This window comes from Fimicolochytrium jonesii (assembly GCF_025526975.1).
Source record: "Fimicolochytrium jonesii strain JEL569 chromosome Unknown EV422scaffold_22, whole genome shotgun sequence".
NCBI classification, from domain to species: Eukaryota; Fungi; Chytridiomycota; class Chytridiomycetes; order Spizellomycetales; family Powellomycetaceae; genus Fimicolochytrium; species Fimicolochytrium jonesii.
The window spans coordinates 470,860-494,837 of NW_026515689.1; the positions used below are offsets into that span (position 1 = coordinate 470,860).

Sequence of the window (23,978 nt, forward strand, 5' to 3'; positions counted from 1 at the left end):
GCGTTGCCATAAAGCGTTTCTGATGCTCGCTCGCTCTGTGATGCCACGGACAGAGCAGGGGTGTAGATGTTTTCAACTTTATTCTGTTACCCCGGCAACGCTTCCCGTATCAAGCCCTTCTGTTTCTCACTAAGATATGTCGGAAAAGTAATCACAAACTTGATCAACAGCTTCCCTCTTTGCTCGGGGGATTTGGATATGGGCATTCCCTCGTTTGATATCACTTTCACGTAATCCGGGCTGAAAGAAACATGGAATCAGCCGCTCATAATGCTTGAGTACTCCTCTCGGATCTTTGAACTTACTGGACGGTTTCATTCACGGGGACCTTCAACACTCGTCCATCCAAGGTCTTGACTTCCACAATCAATCCTACAAGCGCTTTCGATAATGGTATATGCACTGTGTAGATGAGATCGTCTCCTTCCCTCTTGAAGAACTCGTGTGGTGCCTCTTTCACGATGAAGGTCAGGTCGGAAGGGATTTTGTTAGGACCTTGGTCGCCTTCTCGGGGAAATGTGATGCGGGTGCCTGCCCGCCAGCCGCGGTGGACATCAAGCGTCAGAAGTTTGGTTGTGGGAGTTGTTGTGGTGTTATCCGAAGTCAACGTCTAGATTGAGCCGTCCATCAATTCAGGTCTGCGTGATATGGTTTCGGGGAAAATGGATTTCCAAATTGTACCTTCCGAGAAACCTTTAGCTTCTTCACCGTTCCCAAATACAACTCCTCCAACGTCAAAACTAGATCATGCTCTATCGCAGGGTCCTGCGTCGGCCCATTCAGAGGGTTTCCACTGGCACCATCACTAGCGCCGTCCGGACGATTCATCCCATGAAGTCCACCGAACTTTGGTCCAAAAGTTGGAGGAGCTCCAGCCTTCTGGTTGAGCGCGGGTGCAGATGTATGGACCGCAAAGAAGTCTGTAAAAGTGGCGTAAACGTCAGCTATTCCTCGGCTCCAGAGAACCATTTGACAGAGGCATACCGGAGAATGGATTTGTCCCGCCGAAAAACTTCGAGAAGGTCTCCTCTGGGTTGCCATGGTAATTGTATCCTCCGGGAAATCCTTCAAATCCTACGAGGCTGTGAGTAATGCATCTACTGTTTCTCGGAATAAAGACAAACATACCATCCCGAGGAGCGACGCCGTTCCTTAGTCCATTTGGACCATATTGATCGTATATTGCCCGTCGTTTTGCTGGGGATCAGAGATGGTTATGTCTAGTTGCCAATATCTTGAACGTGGGAAATCGCTTCGCAATCCGTATACCCACAATCGATCAAAACATCATAAGCCTCGCCAATCGCTAGGAACTGCTTGATTGCCTCTGGCGTGATGTTTTTCTCAGGGTGATACTAGCAGGCAATGGGCATGAACAGGTTAGAATGAAGTCATGTCATACTTGCGATTACGACGTCTATCAAGCAAACTACCTTCAAAGCATTGACCCTATATGCCTTCTTCACAGCTGCATCGTCAGCAGATCTGTTGATGCCGAGGACTTTGTAGTAGTCTCCTACGGAAGAAACCGCTGTCGCAGCCATGATCCCAGCTGCGGCTCGCTGCTTTGGACCTCGAGAAGTGTGTGTGGCGTGGCCGAAGATGAAACCCACCCTCAAAATACTTGGAAAAGCCCCGCTTGCCAATATTTTGAGGGCTTGATCGTCGGAGTTCGACATTGACAGAGTTCCGCGTGAATCATCCAAGTGCTTGCCGTCATTCTCTCGGCCACCATGGACTTTTGTATGGTTACCTGTTAAGTTTTAACCCAGTAATACGGATGGTTCAGGTAAATCGAGACTTTCCTTTCTCACGAGCAGAAGCAGACGGAGAATAGCAACGAGCTGATTATTGCAAACGCTGCCTTATACTGCAAGGCGCAGGAGCTAGATAAGCGTTATGAGTGGCAGTGACGGTCGCAAATGGAGCCAAACCACCGGTCGTCTCACACCATGTCGGCGGCGCAAACCGCACCTCCCTACCTTCAGCCTGACGGTGAACATCATCTAGTTCTCAAGTGAGAGCCAAATTGTCGTTCGCCATCTTTAGTCTATGGTTAACTGACACATTGCATTTTCCAGCAAGTTCATTCTGTACGAAACCCGTACGGTATGTTGGGTGTTATGCCACCCTTCTTTTCCGAGACGGACACCAACCTTTTTCCCGTCCACAGCGGTTCTTCATAGTCGGTTCAAATCAGAGTGATGAGCGTTTCCGTGTGCTCAAAATTGACCGAACGGATGGGAATGAACTGAACATCATCGACGATGAAGTTGTTTACACAAAGGTTGAAATCCAGGAGCTCTTGACCATGATCGAAACCGGAAATAAGAGTTCTGGCGGTCTGCATAAAGTTGCCTCTTTTTTTGGCATTGTCGGTGTGTGTTGGCATTGGTTTTTGGAATGTGACAACATCGAAGGTTGGGCTGATCGCGCTTCGTCTGCTTTCAGGTTTCATCCGTTTTTTGGAGGGATATTATATCATTCTCATCGTGAAGCGAAGTCCAGTGGCGCTTATTGGCGGACATTACATCTACCATATTGATGATACCATGGCGGTCAGCGTGCCTGGTCCTGGAGCCAAGTTGGACAAGAAGGCAGATGAAGCAAGGTAAAGAGTGCCCGACGCTCCACGGCATTGCACGGCCTTGCCCTCAATGACGTACCCACAGATATGTTCAAGTCTTCGGCCATGTCGACCTCAGCAAGAACTTCTACTTCAGCTACACATACGACATTACGCGGACCTTGCAATGGAATTTGAGCTCCGCCGATGGAAAGGAAAATTTTGAATATAACGATATGTTCGTGTGGAACAGCTACCTACTCCGACAGGGCATGGATTCCATGAAATCGGATTGGGTGTTACCTATAATCCACGGATTCGTGGATCAATCAAGTACGTCAAACATCTCCGCACATCTGCAAGGAACGTTGCAACATCTGACATTTCTTTTATGAAAAGAGATCTCTGTGTACGGGCGTAGCATATATGTAGCCCTCATTGCACGTCGGTCGCGCTACTTTGCCGGGGCGCGCTTTCTCAAACGGGGTGTCAACGATCAAGGATATGTTGCGAATGATGTTGAAACGGAGCAAATTGTTTCTGACGCTACGACCACTTCCTTTTACCATCCTCCTGGTCGCTACGGAACAAAACCCGGCTATACATCATTTGTGCAGCATCGTGGATCTATTCCACTTTTTTGGAGCCAGGAGACCGCAGGCATGGTGGCGAAGCCACCCATCGAACTCAATGTGATCGATCCGTACTTCTCGGCAGCGGCTCTTCACTTCGACAATATGTTCCTCCGGTACGGGGGACCAATTATCGTACTGAACCTCGTGAAAAGCAAAGAGAAGAACCGCAGAGAGTCGATTCTTCTGGACGAGTTTACTGAAGCGGTCTCGTATCTGAATCAGTTTTTGCCACCTGACAAGAAGATCAAGTACATTGCGTGGGATATGGCCCGTGCATCCAAAAGCCATGACCAGGATGTGATAGGCGTGCTGGAGAATCTGGGAGAGGAAGTCCTGGAGACGACGGGGTTCTTCCACAGCGGACCCGAACCGTACCAGAACGCGCTACATCGTGCTTTGCTCGAAGACCATCCGGACGACGTGGTCCGCATCATGGGCCGGAGACAGCACGGAGTCGTTCGGACGAATTGCATCGATTGCTTGGACCGTACGAATGCTGCTCAGTTCGTCATCGGCAAATGTGCGTTGGGCTATCAGCTCTACGCGTTAGGGGTGCTGGAACACCCGTCTGTACCCTTCGATACCGACGCTATCAACCTACTAAATGCCATGTATCATGACCATGGAGACACGATTGCGCTGCAATACGGAGGATCGCACCTGGTCAACACGATGGAGACGTACCGGAAGATCAGTCCTTGGACGAGCCACTCTCGAGACATGATTGAGAGTATCCGTCGATACTACAGCAATTCATTCACAGATGCTGAGAAACAAGAGGCGATCAACTTGTTCTTGGGCCATTTTGTACCGCATATGAATGTTGCAGCTGCGCTCTGGGACTTGAGCTCGGATTACTACCTGCACCACGAAGAACCAAGGAAACGACGGGTCAAGCGAAGGTGAGCACAGGCTCGTGGACTTTTCAGCGGAATGTTGTGAATCTAAGCATAATGATCCCATAGTTACACTCATTGGTATACCGACGACGCTATGAAGCTGCAGCAAGAGCACTCCGCCGCTATGACCATTGCCCCTGTCCGCGGAAATGCGTTCTATGTGGACTACTACCGAATCAAACTGTATACATCCTTCAGCAAGCTTTTTGCGTTCAACATGATCAGTACGAGTACGAGGTGAGTGGAAGTTCGCATAGGACCTGGCGTTACGATGGTCAGATTCATGAACTCAGAAACGTCATTCAAGGCTGCCTACAAGGGATGATGTGCTGGATCATAGCCCATTCACAGTGCGCGTCAATCCGGCGCAATCGAATAGGTATCTCATGATATACAGGTAAAATCATGTCTCATGTACACCCTTAAGCACACTTCGTCAGACTCACGTCGGCAATTCACGTAGCTTGAATATCGGCGGCGTTCGGCGCTGGCTCAAACTGACAAACAACCATAGTCACACAACGCGGCAGGATGCTGCATCCGAAAAAGCCCGTAACAAAGAAAACATTGGGAATGCAGAAGGTGGGAAGTCAAGCAAAACCGGTGTCATCAAAGAGTCTTCGGCGCCCTGGTGGACCACGAGTGCGCTGGCTACGCGGCTTGTGGATCCTCAAGTTCCGACTTCTGAGTTGAAGGAGTATAAACGGTGAGAAACATCGAATCGAGGTCGAACGAGGGATACGGTTCTAACGTTTGCTTTGGATAGGTATGTTCACCAGTTCAAGGCCGCGTCGGCACTGCTCACCCCTACAGTGGACCTTGCCCCGCACACACAAGCCTCGCACGCCGACTACCCCATATTTGAGGAATACGTCAGTCGCACAACCCCACGAGGAGGCACATCGAAATCGCGGAGTCATTTTGCAGGATCGAGCGGGCCGCTATCGCTGAATGTGGACTCCAGGGATGAGGCTCTGTATGTGCATTATGTGGACAACTCGTCACGGACGGCGAATTATGTAGGGCCAGGGGTTGCGAGGAGCGACGTGCCCAAGCAGACGGTGCGTAGTTAATAGTTTCAAGTGAGTGCGGTCATTGACAGATTCTGATGCCCTTCTTCCCTCCTTCAGGCATATGCAAAGTGGTTGTCTACTGGCAAATTCGTCTCATCGCGGCCTAAAGTGGGTGAACGGGATCGCGAGAGAGAAAGGGAACGGGAAAGAAGCCGGGTAACAACCGCCGCTCTATGACTCCATCGCCTTTTGTATATATCACGGTGTTTTCTCTTGCATAGTAGGCTGTAGAGCTCTGTTTCTTCGCGTGTCGAGTATCCCTTGTACATGCTTTTTCCTGGTGTATCCCACTTTCTGTCCATAGTTTCCTTCGCGGTCGAATGTTTGTTGTCGGCTATGGTTCTCACCCAATAATCTGCTGCCATCCCACAATCGACCCTGCCGTTGCGCCCGTCCCCAAGAATTATCCAAAGAACGTTGAAGCACAGGAAATTGATTGGTAAAAATTGTATACATGACAAGTGGTGAAATCGGCCCAACCATCCGCCTTCTCCAAATGAGTAGACCGACCTCCGCTTCCCGAGTGTTGACGATCTGTAAATCCCGCCAACAAACTCTCTCGGCGAATATCGTAATCCCCCGGGGTTCAAAATGTTTACTTCAACTTCTTCTTAGGGCGAAGCTGGTTAGTGTGTCCACACTTCTTCTTGCGGCAGTTGGTCGCACGGGGAGGAAGGCGGGCGTAGCACTTGCGGCAAACCATCTTTTCGCAGTTGTACTTGGAGGCAAGAGCCTTCAAGGAGGGCTCGATGATACCACCACGAAGACGCAACACAAGGTGAAGGGTGGACTCTGAAAACAGGGCAAACAATTGAATGTGAGCCTCATATTCTTTCCACCCGAACTCCCCACATGTGGTGTGAACGACACTGACCCTTCTGAATGTTGTAGTCGCTCAGAGTCCTGTCATCCTCGAGTTGCTTTCCAGCGAAGATGAGACGCTGCTGGTCCGGGGGAATACCTGCAGGAATAGAATAACGTGAGCCGGAGTTCCATGGCGGGAAAAATCGCACTTTCAGACTACCTACCCTCCTTGTCTTGGATCTTAGCCTTGACATTCTGGATAGAGTCGGAGCTCTCCACCTCAAGGGTGATGGTCTTCCCCGTAAGGGTCTTAACGAAGATCTGCATGGTTGCTGTCGATGCGAGAGAAATGCCTGATCAGATTCCGAACGAAACCAAGTTTTTCCACGTCTTCCGACACCGGGGTTTCGAGGGTTCGGTTTCTAGTCTCTTCCCAAACGGCGATTCCACCCCCTGTGTCTCTTCCAGAGTCGTTCCCATCCATGCTGGATTCCCATGTTCGCACCCACAACTCCCAGTTATCATGTCGACGTTCGGTTTCTCGTTCGGGCCAACTGCACTCTCTGTGTGGCTACTGCAACACTCCTCGCCCTCGGTCGATTCCGTGCCAAATGGGAGGCCTCTCATGTCGACATGTCCACCATCACTGTTCCCACAGGCAGCAATTCTCCCTTCCTGCGACATTTCGTGCCTGCTGACCCATCTTCCAACTTAGCCCCCTCCTCTCTCGTCGTCCAGCCCCGCAGTCCTCGCTACCTTCGCAGGTTCGTTGTGCTGTGTGGATGGATGGATGGATGGATGCCTACCTGATGCCACTCCTCGTTAATTAGACGTGTGAAAGAATCAAATCTCGAGCGACGCTTGGGACGGATGTGTGGGCACGCCGACTCCCGAACCCTAACCACGATGATTACATAATCAACCAACGCGTTCGGCGCCTTCGAGTCTTCATATATCGTCCATACTGTACATACATACATAGGACATGGAGACCTGATGGAGACTCGAAAACAAGAGTCTCCCGGATTATATACTAACCACCACTCATACTGTAGGAATGCACTCTCCAATATGTCCCATGCATGTACGCCTTTCGAGACTCATCATGCAAGCCATTTCCACAGGGATAAAGCACGTCTTTCGACTGGCACCCCGCGCAATACGATGCAAGGGTTCCCGGGTTCTTATATGCTCAACTCTCCATGCTCATTTGCTGTTTGGTCAAATGTCAAATGTATTACATTGAGCATTTCTAAGCCGTTTCTTATCCGGCTCCTAAAGTTGCGCGATGACAAGCGAGTCGGACGCGCCCGACTAATCTCAAAGCCCTGCTGACCTGAGCGCAATTTGACGATCGTGGGAGGGGCCGGTGATCACGTCATGCTTCTCACTAGCGCCACTAGTACGCGCCATAAATGATCTCGCACAAGTGATCGACCCCACCTCTGCTGTCCCGCTTCGGGTCCTGTCTTCAAAGGTGCATGAAGACAAAAGGTGGCCGGCATCCCCCATTTCCTCTCGAAAGCAAAATATCCAAACTATACCAACGACCTACGTCGTATCACTGCAAAGATGAGCACAGAGGTCGTCAAACCACATTTCTGCTACAGGTACAGTTCGTGGCGCTTTTCCCTTCCGGCTCGAATTACCGAGCATTAACAATTATTCCTTAGGCACCGGCCAAACTCGAACAAGTGCGATGTGATGCACGAAAATGTCCGCAAGGTTGGTTGCCTTTCAGGTGATATTTCAGTGGGAAGGAGATCTCATCTTACTCGCCATTTCCTGCAGCGGTTGGAAGCGTTGTCCATCGGCGACAGAGATCTTGTGACCCGAATATGGGACCAATTTACTGCGGCGCCACGTATACTGCGGCCCCTCATCCTTGACGGGTTGATGGACCATTGCTGTCTTCCCCAACTGTCGCACATATCATCGGCTCTCGGGCCGCTTTTGCGCGTAGACATCATTGCTAGCCTGCCGGCAGAGCTGTCTATCAGAATCTTGCAATATTTGGATGCGAAAGCGTTATGCCATGCCGCTCAGGTCTCGCATTCATGGCGGAAACTGGCGGACGACGACATAATATGGCATCGCATGTGTGAGCAGCATATCGACAAAAAGTGCAAGAAATGCGGTTGGGGATTACCGCTGATGGACAAGAAGAGGAAAGCTGCACCCATCAAAGATACGGCGCACGATGAGGCCTCGGACAGTGTTCCGGACACCAAAAGGAGGAAGATTGATGCGTGCACAAAGATTGAGGACGAGTCATGTATGTTCCTGTTTTTGTTTGAGCCCAACTTCATCGCAGGTACTTACCTCAATCCTTCTCGACATACAGCCTCGACGGGACTTCTCCCAGCGTTGATTCCACTATCCCCGCCACCAGCTGCAAAGCGGAAGCGGCCATGGAAGGAGATATACGCTGAACGGCTCGTTGTCGAGCGGAATTGGCGAGGTGGCAATTACGCATTCACCGAGCTGACTGGGCACACGGACAGCGTCATGTGCATGTACTACGATGAGGCCCGTTCGCTACTTGTGACGGGCTCCTACGATTACAGCATCCGTGTGTGGAACGTTGATACGATGGAGTGCATCAAAATACTCTCGGGTCACACCCGGTGTGTGCGCGGCATCCAGATGGATGACACCAAGATAGTTTCAGGCTCCATGGACCGCACCATCCGCATATGGAACATGCAGACTTTCGAGTGTGTCCGAGTCTTGGAGGGACATGCTGCCGGCGTCGTTTGCTTGAATTTCAACGGCAAACTGCTAGCTACGGGGTCCACCGATGGCACGATCCGCGTCTGGGATCTGTCGGCAGCCTGCTGCTTCCAGCTGACTGGCCATACCGACTGGGTCAACAAGGTCCAAATTTTGGACAAACAAAATTTGTTCTCGTGTTCAGACGACCTGACCGTCAAGCATTGGAATCTTGAGACGCGGCAGGAGGTTCGCACGTTCAGTGGCCACGTCGGTCAGATTTCGAGCATCCAAACCCTCATGCCGCACTCCACCCTTCGTATCAACGGCATCACCATCCCCGGCGGGATCCTTGTCTCCGCTTCTCTCGACAATACGATCAAAATCTGGTGTCTCACCACTGGAAAAGAAATCAAGACCCTGTTTGGTCACGTCGAGGGGGTTTGGTGCGTTGACGTCGACTCCCTGCGGATTGTCAGCGGTGGGCAGGATAAGAAGATCATTGTGTGGGACATAGAGCGTGGCAAGGCGATGCTGGAGTTGGAGGGAAACCGGGGGGCGGTCAACTGCTGTTGCATGACGGACACGAAGATCATTTCGGGTGGAGAGGATGGCTCGATACGGGTGTGGGACTTTTTGCCCGTGTCGCCGTTCTTGGGGATGCCAATGCTTCCTAGCGGGGCGCTACCCGCGCCAGTAACCGCATCGTCGTCGAGTTAGCTATCGTTGGAGGCGGCGACCTAGTAGTTTCCTTCCGGAAATAGTCGAATTTGGCTGCGTCAACATTGTTTTGGCCCTCCGGTTCTTTGAACCGTAATTTCATGATAAACTAGGCAGATTTTGTATGTGCTCTATTTGATGAATATCGTCGCGAAATTGGCAATAGCAGCAACCCCATCAATAATGAAGACACCTCACTTCATCACATGAACATTATTTTGAGAGTCCATATCGATACGTTTCAGTCTATGATACAATGCTAACCCTGAATGAGTGCGGGGCCAAAAGCCAAAAATGGAAGAGAACCTTCGTTGACAAACACCTCTAAGCTGATGCGTGCAGGGGAATTAGCTGATTGCCGCGGCGTCAATCCTAAACCGTCCGGCCCTTCTTGCATCTCCGCCGACGTCGATCCACTCCCAGAGGGTCCGTTGTTATGGCTGCACTCTTCCACGTGCTCATGATGGTGGTACGAGTTGGCCTTCCCTTTCCGTTTCGGATGCCTTCTCACGGACTTTGGCTCCCTCTCATATGCGTTTGGTTTACTCGGATCGTCTGCTTCTGACCCGGAGGATAATTCAGAGTCCGAAGATGTGTTGTCTGGGTTGTGAGGCTTGGGGAATATGCAGCATACTTTATGCAACGTGTGGGAAGTATAGTATATCGGTTGCATTGGGGAGAGTCCAAAGATTCAGGTCCTTGTGGAAGACAAGCATACCTTTACTGCTCTTCTTCCCTAGCCCCTCATTATCCACCATGTCGTCGTCCCATTGCACTTTTCTGTCGGTCAAGTTCCCTCTGCGCAAGTGTAACGTCCCTGCTGGGATGACACTGCAGGCGGAGATGCCAGTTCCGCATGCTCGACTGTCTGCGTCTGCGAGCCACTCGAAGGTTGTCGTTGCTGTTGCGAGACTTGTCGCGGCTCCAAGTCCGGCCTCTCGCATGTGTCATTCTTCGGCAGAAGTGTCACTGCTTGAAGGTGTCAGTCTCATAGGCATTGATGGTTAGCGTAACTTTAAATGGTCTTAAGTTCCGTTGGGCATTACCTCCTCCTTGAACTAGATTCTTTGCCGACACAGGTGTCAGTTGCGACGCTGCAATACATTTTGGCATGCCCTCCCATCTCTGGTTCTCGTCGAAACAGAATCACTGAACTCTTTTAGTGAGTCGCGAAGCAAACTCTAGATCTAGATCCATGCTCCTCTCGCAAACCTCGGAACAATGGAGCCATACGCGGAGCATGAGTTTCCGAGTTTGGGCTCATCAGCAAACATCACCAAGAAGCTATCCGGAAGCTCAATGGACTGCATGGCGGGCTTCAAAACGACGGGGAACCCCGCCACGGCGGTGAAACCAGGCCTCAGCTATGCAGCCGTCGCCAGGACGAGGAGGTCGTCAGAACCATTACAACCCTTCGAAGAGAGGCAGAGAGAGACCGGAATGTCATTGCCCACGTTGTCCTCGATAAAGGATGCACTTCCCAAAAGCACTCCTGGCAGCGATTACTCCTTTCCGGGATCGATGGAGGACTCGGCGCATGCTTCGATTCCGACCATACCTGAGTTGGACGCTGATATTAGGGATGAAGGATCGACGCATGGCACAACATTACGCCCACTATCAAAAACTTCGTCGGAAGGGGAGAACGAATTCAGCAACAATCATCAGGACGACGGCGAAGGCCTCAATGCGGACGGCGGTGCTCCTGCTGCATTGACCGGACGCCCTCTTAGTGCTGTCAACGAGTCAACGCACGAAACTCCGATTAATGACGCCGCTCTTGACGGTCATGTGATCATAGCCGAGTTATTGAATGCCCAAACCGATCCCCGCGTTGCCCAGCAATCGTCCCACCATCGCGATCAGCAAGATGCACTCCAAGTGGGTTATCAAGAGCTTAGGCCTGTGGAGACTGAGGAAGGGGAGTCTGCTATTCGCGGAGAGCTAGAACTTGTGACGGAGGAGCTGGGAACAGTCGGCGGTGCCGCTGCTACAGTGAGAGCAGAGCCCAGCGAAAGCCCGCATCTTGATGATCAGACACCTACGCGTGAGCCGTTAGAAGCGACCGAAGCGCAGCCTGCACCTACTATCCTGCCAGAGACCGCCGCCAAACCGGATATTGGTCTCAGGGAAACGCCGGACGAGAGTCAGGATCCGACCCCGCGGCCGACTGGAGCCACGAACACTGCGGCGGAAGACTATAGCGTATGTGAGGAACCCGCTGCCAGTGTGAATGAAGGTGCCAGCGAGTTTGCGAATCTTGCTGAGCCGGGCAAATCGCAAGTTGAGGAACAGGGTGAGGAACAGCCAATCGATAACAACACTACGAAAAACTTCAGAATATCCGGGGAAGGCGCTGGTAGAGTGAGCACCGGCCTCAACGAAACCTCTCGTCTTGCTGATCAGGAGCATCCGCCTGCACCGAATAACGTGATCGAACCGGAGTCTCCCATCACTGCGTTGCCCACCAATGTCACCGAAGACTCTTTTTCATCAGCAAATTTTGCTGGCAGAGCCGCTGATGACCTCGACAAACAAACCGAAAATGGCACGGCCCATACAGCCCAGGCGCCTGGGCCGGCGAAGGGTACATGCCTACGGGTGTTGACCGCTCACATTGCTCTAACGGACGATGAGCTTCAGCTGGACGTCGGGGATGTAGTGGACCTTGATCTTCAACCTGCGTCAAGTGACGAATATTGGTGGTTTGGCACAAACCGATCCTGGGGCGAGAATAACGGGCGGCAGGGGTTCTTTCCTGCGTCGTGTGTGGAGGTTGAAAAGTGGGAACCACCACCTGTGGTCGAGACAGCGATGGAGGAGATACAAAGCCCGGTCGAAGACGATACATATTCTTTGAGCATTGAAGAGCCAGCACCGCCAGAGAGGTCACCAATGATCGAAGAATCGTGGGAACCACCTCTGAATGTTCATCGGGGAGCACAGGTCATTGCGAGAAGCACTTTCTCGAAGACAAAAGCAGATGAGCTGGATCTGAGTGTCGGAGATATTATCGTGATCGTCGATGCCCCGGAAGGCGGATGGTGGAAAGGGATGAAGAATCTTGGGAGCAAACATGCGGAAAGTGGCTGGTTCCCGTCGACACTCGTAGCCTCTTACGTTGAGCCTGTGGACCAGTTAGAGAGTTTGCAGGTGCCTTCAACCGAACTGGAGGCATGTACCGAGGTAGAAGGTGGGGATCAATCTAAAAGGAAGTCTTGGTACAGTCTCAAGAGACTTTCAACAAAAAAGCCACAAACCGCTGGTACCTCAACGCCACCTTCCACAAATTCGGCCAAAAAGAAGAACCGACTGCGGTCCCAGTCAGCGCCCTCACCAGTTGTGGCGACAGATATAACAGAAGACAGTTCTGGTCCAATGGATATTGGCATGACACTTGCCGCGGTTGAAGAAGCTTCAGTCGATACGAGCCTCGCGTCAAGCAGTAACAGCTTGCCGCGAAACAGTAACAGCCTGCCGCGAAACAGCAAAACGCTTCCTGGCGCGGGGAACGTGCCCGACGAATCCAACCTTTCATTGAACTCTTCGTCACCGAACAAGCGATTGTCATTTCTATTACCGAAAGGCGCGTCTAATCGGTTGAGCATGTTCCAGGCATCCTCTCGTGCCTTGAGTGACAGCGATCGATTCTCGGCTACTGCGGCATCTCACACGTCATTCAATGTGGAGGACCTTCCGGCGTCCAAAATGGACGTATGGCAAACCTTAGTTGGCGATGCTGCTGTCCTAAAAATGAGCCAAAAAGAACAGAAGCGGATTGCGGCGGTATACGAGCTCATGAATACTGAGCGGGACTATGTTCGGGACCTTCATATCATAATTTCCTTCTTCAAGAGGCCACTTGTTGAACGGAAAATAATACCCTCGAAGACCGTCGATGTTATATTCGCTAATGTCGAGCAGCTTCTTCCGGTTAGCCAGGAATTGCTGACTGCGTTGGAAGATCTATGCGCCGTCAAACCGACAGTCGACGAAATTGGGGGGATCTTTCTTCAGATCATGGACCGTTTGACTACGTACACGGTTTATTGCCGGGAGCAGAAAACGTCGGTAGCGAAGCATCAAAGTCTGATGCAGTCAAAAGGGCCATACCGCTCCTATCTAGAGGACATGTACCGGCAAGGGATAACGCGGCGCTTGGATCTTGGCGGTTTCTTGATCAAGCCTGTGCAGCGTATATGCAAGTATCCTTTGCTCATCAAGGAAATATTGAGATTCACTTCCGAGAGGTCTCTGGACTTTACCGTCTTGACCGAGGCATTGGAGCGAATTCAATGCATTCTCAATATTGTGAATGGAGCTTCGGGTCAGGTGGAAAATCTGCGCAAGTTGGAAGACATCCAGCAAGACTTTGTAGAGAAAATTCTGCTCGTCTCGCCGACACGCCACCTTCTTCGTGAGGACATGGTGTCTGTTGCATTCGGCGATACCAAGAAGGCAAGGGTGCTTTTCCTTTTCAACGACTCTCTGCTGTTTGCGCGGAAAGATTGGAGGGACAAATATCACCTCATGGAAAACGTCCTTCTGAAAGACTGTACCGTTGCCGATGTACGCAATAAGAGCACTCAAGCAGGTAAGTAAGCTTCGCTAGTGCTCAGTCAGAAGGTATGATCTGATTCCATGTTCCACAGCTACCACCCTTCTGGAATTTGAGCAGAAGAACAGGGACTTCACGCGCCCCGGTCTGGACCGTTTCGTGTTTTTGATGCCATCGCTGCAAGCCAAGCAGGCATGGCTGGAGGCCTATCGAACCGTCTGCCCGCTCGGTATCACAATCCAATTGAAGGAGATCAATGATGCCGTCGATATTGCTCCCGTCTCTATCGACGACGAAGATGATGAGCGTCATAAACCTGCCCGACTCTCAGGCGAGCCGGACGCGAGTATCGAAGCAACTCGAACAATTGCGGCCCTCAAAACACAGATTCGTGAGGAGCAAAATAGGGCTCAGTTGCTAGAAGTTGATCTCGCAGCGGAAAAGCAAAAAGTAGAGACGATTGAAGCTGAACTTACTGAGGCTAAAAGCGCTATCACTTCTGCTTCAGTGTCATACGATGAGAGCAGTCGCAATAGTCATCAGAAAGCGGTTAATCTTGTCGGTCAGGTCGATGCCTTATCAGCACAGCTTGATGAGCTGAAAGAAATCACCAATGCGCAAAACTCTCGCATTGCCGAGCTGGAGATGACCCTTGCTGATCGAATGGAGCTTGTTTCTACGCTGAACGAAGAGAAAACTACGCTGGCAACCGCGAATGCTCAGCAGCTCCAACAAATCAGTACTGGCACGGAGAGTATCGCAGCGAAGAATCGACAGGTTTCAGATTTGCTGGCAAAGCTGCTGGCAATGGATACAAAGCTCTCGGAACTACAAAGAGTGGAAAACGATTGGACCGCCCAAGTCCAATCATTGCAGGACCAGTTGGTGAATTCGCAGGCGGAAATCGCGCGGAAGGATGTGGAGACGCTCGAACTCCGAGAAGAGATCGCCATGATGGCAAAGAAGATTGAGCAGTTGGGCAATGACGCCGCGCAAAACGACAAAGAACTGCGGAAAAGTTTGGCGCAATGCCAAAGTGATTTGCAAGACCGATCGGACGCATTGGTCGCCAAAGCGGCTGAACACTCTGATGTCGCCAAGAAGCTGTCTAAAGCCGATGCGAAAGTAGCTGAATTACAAAGCGACCTCACGGATGCGCGGAAAGGTCTCCAGGAGGCCGCTGTGCGGATCAACGGAGCAGAAGATGCGCGTTCTCGAGAGCGCCAGGAATTCCGAGAACTGACAGACAAATACAAGAGCTTGAAACAATCCTTTGAGCATGGTAGAGCGCAGTTTGAGTCTCTGCGAGCAACTTACGGCAAGACCAACGCTCGTTATAACGCTCTGATTGAAACCAACAGAGCAAACCGCTCCGAGCGTGACGATGCGAGGAAGGAAGTCGCTCGACTCGCATCGCAGCTCGAAGCCTTGACCGCACAGCACAACGGTTTACTTCGCGCCAACGCGTCCCAAAATGACATGGTGGCGAATCTTACTAGCAAGTTGGAACAAGTCGAGAGGGAAAGGAACTTGGCCTATCGAAAGGCAGACGATGCTAGCGCGTCCGAGGCGCGGCTGATGAGAGAAGTTGGGGTGGCTCGAGCAATAGAGGAAACTCTGAAAGAGAACGTGCGCTACCTGACAGTACAGCGGCAATCGTTGCAGGTTGATCGACTGGAGAGCCAGACGAGGGAGCGCGAAGCATATCAGAAAAAACTGCGGGTTCTCATGAAGAAGAATCGGGAACTGAGGGCTATGAGAGTTGGAATTGTGAGCCAAGGTCGGGCGCTGGCATGGCAGGAGGACGGCCACTCTAGGAGTTTACCTGCACGCTCAAGTCACGGCACCTCCAGCACATTGCTGTCGAATGGGTCTTCACGGCGAAGAATAGCTGATGAAGACGGGTCTTTGAGTGAGCTGATAAGGCAGTTAGTGGCGGAAAAGGATACGTGGAGGTCAGAGAAAGACGGATGGGAAGCTGAGAGGGAACAGTGGAATACGGAGCGGTCTGAATGGGAAGCCGAGAGAGAGCATTGGGAAGCGGAAAGAAATGCGTACGAAAGTATTCTGGAGAGTTGCACTGCAGAACATCAGGCTCTCCTGCAACAATTTGCCGGGTTCCAGATGTCGGCGGAAGCTCAACTCCGAGTCTGTCATGAGCAGCACGGGATGAAGTCTACGAAATCCGGGTCAGCAGAAGATGTCATCTCAGTCGTGGACCGAAAAATCCGCGAGCTTCAAATGTACAAAATGGGTCTTGGACATTAAATTCTGAGGGGACAATGTATATAGGAAGAGCTGTGGAGCATACTTCCACGGACAAAGTAACTGTAAATGTTTTTATCGAAACGTAACTGATGTAAATCACCGACTCATCGCGGGATTTGCCGATGTCCAGTCAGGGTCGTGGGACCTAGCTCAAATATCCCGTTCAGCGGAGTCGCATCTGCGCACAGACGGGTTGAGGCAGGTGCACTGGTATAAGTTGTGCTAGGGAGAGAAGCTCGTCGGGTATGGGACTGCGACGTCGTCCAGGTCCACTGGAGGCAAGTAACCTAGTGCCCTTCTTGCTCACTGACGCCAGTTCGCAAGCATCCGTTGTTGCTGTATCTGGTCCGTCGCGTAGGACATGTATGGCGTTCGCATTCACAGACTTCCAGCAAACGAAGCCCTCCCGCAATAGTCCACGTAAGGTTTGTCCTGCCGGTACGTAGCATCAAGTCCCTAATGGAACGTTCTGAGCCAGTCGATCCCCCGTATACCCCCATTTTGTCCGTTGTGTCAGATACACCGACATCCACACCACCACCACGGCCAGCCATACAATCGACCCTGCCAAAGACGCCAGGGCAACTTCCATGCGCATGTATGGGGAAGGAGATTGATCAGTAAACGTGCTTTTTGGAGTGACACCACGGCAACCCCCCGACGTGGGCTGGCACCAGCGAGAAGCCAAACAAACTTCCGCCAGGCAATACTCACGTCGTCGTACAGTCCCAGAAAGGTCCGCTCGTCGCCTTGTCTCGGGGTACATGTATGCAAAGTTGACAAGCCATAAGAACGGGAGTAGCAGAAACCCGCCTAAAAAATACTTCCAGGCCAACGACCGGATGGCGGATTCGGGCATGGAGCGAAGGGACATTTTGGGTCCTGTGGATTGTAAGCGTTGCAGCCGGTAGGCCTCTTCAGCCGAGATTGCCTGTCTCCTGCTTCCTCAAGGGAGGCTCGAGGCACGCGGAAGCTTGAACTCAGCTAGGGTACTCACAGTGCTGTGAAAGCGAAAGCTGTGTACGACTGTGAAATTGCGAACGCCTCCGCCCTCAACATCAGCCACCACCTAAGATTCCAAGAGTCGTTGCAACAGAGATCGGGAGCAGCAACCTTCAGAGAATTCGTTATTCAAGTCAAGCATGATGCAGACACGGCAGTGCCCGATGGGGTTGATAGCCGCAGCCCCCACTGGCCTGCACCATCGGGGCAACCAGTTACAGTATAGCGAAAGCCAGTAATACCCGATTATTCGGTTTCCGATCATCATCCCAGTAACTTCCGGACCGTCCGTTCACTACATTAATTGCGACCTTGATTGGCACCAAAGATAAGCTATGGCGCCGAACGGCCGTCATGTGGGCAGCCAGTGATTCCCTAGCGCCGCCAACGTGGATTCTGGAACCAGCGCTGCGCGAAAGAATTGATGACTCGGAGGAATCACAACACCGTGCATAAAAAGGCCTGAGAAGATGAGATCTTTGGGCGAAGACTGGGGCTTTCGAGTTTTATAACGCCTCGGTATGTTTTTTTCTTCTCTTGGGCGTTTTGCTTTTCTTAAGCCTTGCCAATGCCTGCCACGGCCTGACATGCTGCCCATGCAGCTACTGGCAGGCGAGGGCTGCAAAGTGTCCGAGCCATGCACCTCGACAAGGTTGAACGAATGGAATCTCAATGGATTGTCACCCACGGCATTTTGTAGATGTATGGAAAGGCGACTTGCCTTTCTAGCTGATTGTCGTCCAGATTGTCGTCCGGCGTACGGCCACAAGCACAAAACACGAGAAGGCGACGAAAATGAATACGCGAAGGTGTATGGGCTAAAAGCTTTTGAGAGTCTCCGCAGCACTCGTCGGACTCCTTTAGTAGTACAGTACCTGCAGACGCTTTGGCAGCCTCTTAGATTTTCAGTATCCATAGCGCTCCCCGGGCCGGACCACCCCGCAGGAGTCTGAAAGTTCTGAAGAATCAATTCTCGAGTAAAGGACGTCTCCATATATGCGCGATAGGAATTACCCAGAATCTCCCTCATTACCGCTCTCCTCCTCCTCCGGCGTATTTACGACATTCGTCGCCGACCCACCAGCCGAGATTCCCGAAAACGTTAAAACCCTGCCACTCTAGGATAAGCTTAAAGAGGATGAAGCTCGAGAATCTTCTAAACGGCGAGTCGGCTGCATACGGCGGACCGAACGCCCACCTTGCTCCGGGGCCCGCTGGGAACTCGAAGCCCCGGCCCCGTCGAGCGCGGAGTCCAACAGCCGTCGAAGAGCCGTGAGTCCTGAAGACAGTGGTACTTCGATACGACCGGCTCGCACTCGATATTTACCATTGTGTCTTCCCGTAGTCAATTCTCGCGCCCTACCACAGGTCTTCCCTCGTTCAAATCCTTGGAAGAAAATGTACTGCCAAAACCATACCCTCCATCGATGTCTGCGCAATTGCCAGGAGCTCCACCACCATGGCCCGCAGTACCATATATCGATCCATTCAAGCCACCATCAGCACGTTCCCCTGAGCCCCCAACCCGCCTTACCGCCCGATACACCGACCACTTCTCTCTCCAGGATGGTCACTCACGGACGGCCACGGAATCGCACAAACCGTCTCCGCACAAGGCGGATGGAATCGGAGACCCGCAAATGTATGTACGCGGCGGAGATTTCTCGCGGGGACATTATCCTATGGAGGTGGAGCAAACGATGCCACATGGCCCATCATTCCTCAGACAACAAGGCCCGCCGCATCAAATTCATCACCAGTTCTCGTCTAGTCAACAAGCACCGACGCATCTTGAACCGGCGCATCATGAACCGGCGCAGCATGAACTAGAGCCGGAACAAGATATGTCCAATGCACCGAAACTAAAGCGGAAGCGGGCGACACCGAGTCAGTTGCATGTCCTGAACGCCGTGTTCGCGCAGACCCATTTTCCTTCGACCGACCTTCGCATCCGTATTGCCGAACAACTTGGCATGACCCCAAGGGCCGTGCAAATCTGGTTCCAGTGAGTATAGGGAGCCCTTGAACTTTGACTTCCAGCTTCCCAATGCCCCTTGAAACTTACCTCGGAACTTTATCTCAGAAACAAACGGCAAGGGGAACGAGTAAAAACCGTCAAACCGTCTTCCACTCCGATCACTCATTCTACACCACACCCTCAAGTGGGCTTCGGCCAACCCAGCTTAATGAGCACGGAGCGACAGCTTGGGACCCTCATATCCCCGCATGTACCTATCCCCCCAGTACAATCAGGGCCTAGCATGCCATCTTCGATCCCCCCTCACGTCCAGCCGATGGACGAGGAATCAATCCTGATGAGGGCCCAGCACCGCTTACACGGCCCAGCACCTCATACACGGCAAGTTCAGCATCACGCGCTGGAGCTTTCAATGTCTGAACCACGGCGTAGTACGGAGAACGCCAGACTGCATCAGCAACAGTACTTGGAACGATTACCGATTAATCAGTGGCCTAGCCGGCCTGCCCCATCGGGGCTTCCACATCATCAATACCCGTTATAGCGAACGCTGAGCTTATCCGTCATGAGTCGCGGCCGCCGCGGCGGCTTTCAATTGCCAGCACGCGCCTCAAATAGGGGAGGCAGCAACAGCGGTGGAACCCGCTGCAGATTCTCCGCCTTCCCGGTTTCCTACCGTGATCTCCCGTCCATCCACAAATTACGGACCATTCCCTTCACCCGCATCGTCGGATTTGACATCTCCCCCATTTAGATTAGACGAAAGTCTCTAGCCCTAGATACCCCATAGTTGCACACGGCAGCAGAAACGTTCAACATGAGCGACTAGGACGTGTCGTTGTGATGGAGAGGAGGGTGTACGGCGTATAATGTACCACTATATACGAAATGAAAGTTGCTTCCTCTGCCCTCAACGCGTTCAAAATCTCCTTTGGATTGCCGAGGACGACTACTCGTCAGCTTTCCACAGGACCAGACTCCACCCTGATCTCTATTGCAAAGTTGAAGCAGTTGTCCCATCGCCCCAGTGAAGTGTCCAGTGAGATGCTGAGTGAGATGCAAGCTGCGCGCGTCAGTTTGATGTCAAAAATGCGGCCGCGGTCCTGCGGCACCCACACGCGTTCTGCTCGTTCTGTCTTGGCTGGAACTTGAGCAAATGAGTTGGAACAAACCATAGAGTCCCCCTCCGTTGCAAGGCTCCAAGTGGTATTCTCGGTCAGTTCACCTACCCCCGCCAAAAGTCCGTCAAACTGTTGTCATCCAAAGAAAGAATGTCCAGCGGTCTGACGCAACGTCGGCGCAACAACGCCGGTGCCGACAGCGCCGACGATCACCCAGAGGGCAGGACCTCCGAAACACGCAACCCGGCGCCCAGCGACTCGCGGAACGATCGCCAGGGGGACAACGATGTGGACGATGACGGCTTTGACGACTATGATAAGGGCGGGAAGGGGTCCAACAAGCTGACGCTGTTAGAGGAGGTGCTGTTGATGGGGTTAAAGGATGCGCAAGGGTACCTGTCGTTTTGGAACGATAATATATCATATGTGAGTTGAAAGTTAGAGAGTCAGGGGGATATGATAGGCGGCGACTCGGGATGGACCGACGTTGTGGTTGTGATCAGCAACCCAATTCCAGACCCAAGTCTTTCGCGATCACACCTCCGCAAAACTGACCGCACCCCTCGTTTGTCCTCCCACAAAGGTCCTCCGAGGATGCATCCTCATGGAACTATCGTTACGAAATCGCGTCAAAACAGTCATGGAAATAAGAAAACGGCCATATGCAGATCGGTTTTTAGAAGTTATCGACGAGCGACCTACAGGGGAGGTGCTTCTGGACGAGACCCTGAAGCTGATCAAGATTGATCAGCAGAGTATCGCGAGTTGGATTGATCTTCTGAGTGGTATGCAGCGAGCATGTTGTGGCTGCTCTGGGTTGCAATGGTGTCTGTCACGACAAGTTCGATGCTCACTCGCTCACCGCACACTAGGCGAAACATGGAACCTGCTAAAGATCAACTACCAACTCAAACAAGTACGCGAACGCATCGCCAAAGGCCTAGTTGACAAAGGCGTCCTGCGAACCGAAAAGCGCAACTTCGTCCTCTTCGACATGGCCACACACCCGGTAGCCGACCACTCCGTCAAAGAGGAGCTGATCCGCCGGACGGTAGACTGCCTGCTCGGCCGCGGCCCTCAGCCCCCAGATCGCAGGACGGTCGCGATGGTCTGCGCGGCGTACGCGGCGAACGTGCTGGAGAACGCGCTGTTGCATCTGAGCCATGCGCAGAGGGAGTCGTGTTTTCAGAAGGTGGATGAGATGCTGCAGGAACATGCTTCGTTGACGCAGAAGGCGATTTCGGGTGGGACGACGGAGGTTATGGCTGGGTATGTTTATAACCGTGCTCGAAAAACGTCGCTAGGTGTCCATATCACTCAAACCTCCATATGTCGCACTTCAACAGGGTGTTCAGCGTCTACACAAAGATGGACAACATTCTTTAGTACCGACCAGCACTCCGTGGGAAACCACGGGCTCCGATTTCATTTCCTCAACCTCCGCCCAACGATTCACAAATCGCATCCCTCCCCGTACGTGGGCGATGCGGAGAGGGCGTCTTCTTTTGGGTGTATATATTGTCACCGAGTTTTCGATAATAGAGGCAATCAAGTGTAAACCGAATGTGGCCTTGGTTCCACAGTTGGTTACTGCCAACAGTGAATCGCTGAAATGCGGTCAATGTCGCTCTGAGTGACAGGAAAGCGCAACGAAAATATATATAAGGGTACAGGAGCAGAGAGCGTCCCGTCCAAAATAGTGAAACACCAGAACCAGTAACCACCATGCATCGGCGCCGCGCCCGTCGCCAGTCCCAACCCAGTGAGGAGTGTAAGACGGTGCGTTGACATAACAACCAAAGCACAAAATAAACAATGAAAGAACCGAAGACGCCGGCAAAAAGTAAGAAAAAACGGAGGGATATCGTATTCTCATTTTAAGTAGTTTGTACATCCGCAAGAACGCATGAGTGCGCCCTGTTTAGGGCCTTTATCTTCCAGCTTTGACCGCTTTCGTTGGGGTTTCCGTAGCAGCTGGCGGTTGGGATGTGGAGGATGCTGCTGGCCAGTTACTATTCGACGGTCCGGACGTCCTGCTCGGCGAGACCCCGTTCACGGTTGCCGCGACGCTACTTGTTGCGGCGGTCGTTGACTTTGACAAGGCTTCCCCGTTGTTTGTCGATGCGCCGTTGACGGGACTGGCGCTGGAGGTGGATGTGCCGCCGGTTAGGACGCCGCGCTCTTCGAGCTGGTCGTAGTAGACGACCCATTCCTTCTTCACGCGGCCCCACACGCCCGGGTCGAAGAAGACAAAGATCCCGCGTTCGAACCCGACACCTTTCGTAGCGATGGCCGCTTCTGCTGCGAGGGATTCGGGGGATCGGTCTTTCGACACCCACAGCTTCAGCTCTTTATGGAACCGCCAGCTTCTGTTGTACAGCTCCTGCGCCGCGGCTTCTTGTAAGGACTCGCGTGGTTGTGCGTAGAAGAGGTAGAACAGGGTCTCGTCACTGAACGAAGAGACTTTCGTCATCGATGGAGGCGGCGACTGAAGGAGGTTGTAGCAGCCTGGGAGGTTGAATTGCGGTTCGGATCCGAGGGTGGGGTGTTCGGAGAATGGGGACATGAAGGTGGAATATAGGGAGTCGTTGGAGGAAAGGTTCAGCCCTAAGGATGTCAGGTCACATCCGAGATGGATCATGTTGGCGTCTGGATCCGTCAGCCGTATCACGTCGAGGAGTCCATACAATCCATACTTGTCGGAGGTACCTGCCGGCGGAATGGGCGTTGGTCCACCGGGCGGCGTTGGGGTGGGATCTCGTGACGACACCGACCCCGCAGACTGCGTTTCCGAGTTTGACGCTTGACCCTTCGTGAAACTCGAGCCGGATCCTATTGGCCGCTTGGACGGAGTAGTCGAATTCGTCCCACTTCCCGACTGCTGAGGCGTGCCACCGCCGGGACCTCCCATCTGCCCTCTTCCACCACCGGAACTCGCTGCCGCTGGTAGCCCGCTTATGACCGACGGTCCACCAAACGCCATGCCGGTGCCCATGGGCGACATTGGCCCTCCACTACCATTCAACGAGGGCCCAGATGATCCATTCACCATCGCACCCCCATCCCCACCAACGCGTGGCGTCGGCATATTACCCGGCGGTCGGTTTATGAATTGCGAGTCTGGAGGATGCGACGATAGCATATGCTGCGATGACTGCTGCTGGTGTTGTTGCTGGGCCTGTTGTAACTGCTGCTGTTGTTGCGGTCCGCCCCCGCCTCCGCCGCCAGGTGTCAATGCTGGGAAATCGTCGATGGTGAAGTCAGCAGCGGACGACGAATTCGGAATCCCATTCCGTGATCCTTCTGCCCCGGCGGGTACTCGTCCACCCGCTATACTTGAGAACGACAGAAGTGACGGCCCGTTTGCTCCTACGCTGCCAAGCTCTCTCGTTGGATGGGATCCTCCTAGTGCTGGGAAATCCGACATGCTTTTTGATCTCCACTTTTTTGGGATATGACTTCGGGAAGTAGATTTCTACGGGAAACATGAAACCTACAAGTTACAGGTCAGAAAAAAGAATAGACACCAGACTGTTGAAGGAGCAGTGGATTCTCCAGAGGATTCCGAAAAGGTTTGACTTCATCTGTCTTCCAACGTACCTGTCCCGTTTTGAGTAAGTTGACGCCGTTGGAGTGTGCCAG

At 52.4% G+C, this 23,978-nt stretch overlaps 8 protein-coding genes across 8 annotated transcripts; 5 read left to right on the plus strand and 3 right to left on the minus strand.

Annotated features, from left to right (window-relative positions):
* Positions 1–86: 86 nt before the first annotated feature.
* On the minus strand, positions 87–1,544 carry EV422DRAFT_551284 (DnaJ domain-containing protein; the record flags this gene model as incomplete). The annotated part of the gene is made up of 7 exons (XM_053071828.1): positions 87–240; positions 306–610; positions 682–920; positions 985–1,074; positions 1,129–1,197; positions 1,274–1,355; positions 1,434–1,544. 7 exons carry the CDS (start codon positions 1,542–1,544, stop codon positions 87–89), a joined length of 1,050 nt encoding a protein of 349 aa, XP_052923396.1.
* Positions 1,545–1,952: 408 nt separating this feature from the next.
* EV422DRAFT_569851 (Sac phosphatase domain-containing protein) lies at positions 1,953–5,280 on the plus strand (the record flags this gene model as incomplete). Its single annotated transcript, XM_053072807.1, has 11 exons — positions 1,953–2,017; positions 2,082–2,109; positions 2,174–2,378; positions 2,452–2,611; positions 2,673–2,899; positions 2,966–4,103; positions 4,167–4,337; positions 4,408–4,497; positions 4,564–4,806; positions 4,867–5,165; positions 5,231–5,280. The coding sequence occupies 11 exons, from the start codon at positions 1,953–1,955 to the stop codon at positions 5,278–5,280; spliced, it is 2,676 nt and encodes an 891-aa protein (XP_052923397.1).
* Positions 5,281–5,768: 488 nt separating this feature from the next.
* Positions 5,769–6,304, minus strand: EV422DRAFT_499054 (ubiquitin-60S ribosomal protein L40 fusion protein; the record flags this gene model as incomplete). Its single annotated transcript, XM_053068060.1, has 3 exons — positions 5,769–5,965; positions 6,048–6,134; positions 6,202–6,304. The coding sequence occupies 3 exons, from the start codon at positions 6,302–6,304 to the stop codon at positions 5,769–5,771; spliced, it is 387 nt and encodes a 128-aa protein (XP_052923398.1).
* Positions 6,305–7,344: 1,040 nt separating this feature from the next.
* Positions 7,345–9,688, plus strand: EV422DRAFT_538564 (quinon protein alcohol dehydrogenase-like superfamily). The gene is made up of 4 exons (XM_053070981.1): positions 7,345–7,587; positions 7,651–7,702; positions 7,769–8,252; positions 8,322–9,688. The coding sequence occupies exons 1-4, from the start codon at positions 7,550–7,552 to the stop codon at positions 9,407–9,409; spliced, it is 1,662 nt and encodes a 553-aa protein (XP_052923399.1). The 5' UTR covers positions 7,345–7,549; the 3' UTR covers positions 9,410–9,688.
* Positions 9,689–10,630: 942 nt separating this feature from the next.
* EV422DRAFT_569854 (uncharacterized protein) lies at positions 10,631–16,235 on the plus strand (the record flags this gene model as incomplete). The annotated part of the gene is made up of 2 exons (XM_053072808.1): positions 10,631–14,003; positions 14,062–16,235. 2 exons carry the CDS (start codon positions 10,631–10,633, stop codon positions 16,233–16,235), a joined length of 5,547 nt encoding a protein of 1,848 aa, XP_052923400.1.
* Positions 16,236–18,283: 2,048 nt separating this feature from the next.
* On the plus strand, positions 18,284–19,931 carry EV422DRAFT_188355 (uncharacterized protein). The gene is made up of 3 exons (XM_053065182.1): positions 18,284–18,509; positions 18,583–19,242; positions 19,321–19,931. The coding sequence occupies exons 1-3, from the start codon at positions 18,376–18,378 to the stop codon at positions 19,757–19,759; spliced, it is 1,233 nt and encodes a 410-aa protein (XP_052923401.1). The 5' UTR covers positions 18,284–18,375; the 3' UTR covers positions 19,760–19,931.
* Positions 19,932–20,486: 555 nt separating this feature from the next.
* Positions 20,487–21,722, plus strand: EV422DRAFT_499157 (Golgi phosphoprotein 3-domain-containing protein; the record flags this gene model as incomplete). The annotated part of the gene is made up of 4 exons (XM_053068067.1): positions 20,487–20,762; positions 20,920–21,121; positions 21,209–21,605; positions 21,683–21,722. The coding sequence occupies 4 exons, from the start codon at positions 20,487–20,489 to the stop codon at positions 21,720–21,722; spliced, it is 915 nt and encodes a 304-aa protein (XP_052923402.1).
* A 358-nt stretch (positions 21,723–22,080) lies between these two features.
* EV422DRAFT_188129 (uncharacterized protein) lies at positions 22,081–23,961 on the minus strand. The gene is made up of 2 exons (XM_053065181.1): positions 23,937–23,961; positions 22,081–23,829 (listed from the first exon to the last, which is right to left on the minus strand). The coding sequence occupies exon 2, from the start codon at positions 23,761–23,763 to the stop codon at positions 22,267–22,269; it is 1,497 nt and encodes a 498-aa protein (XP_052923403.1). The 5' UTR covers positions 23,764–23,829; positions 23,937–23,961; the 3' UTR covers positions 22,081–22,266.
* Positions 23,962–23,978: the final 17 nt, after the last annotated feature.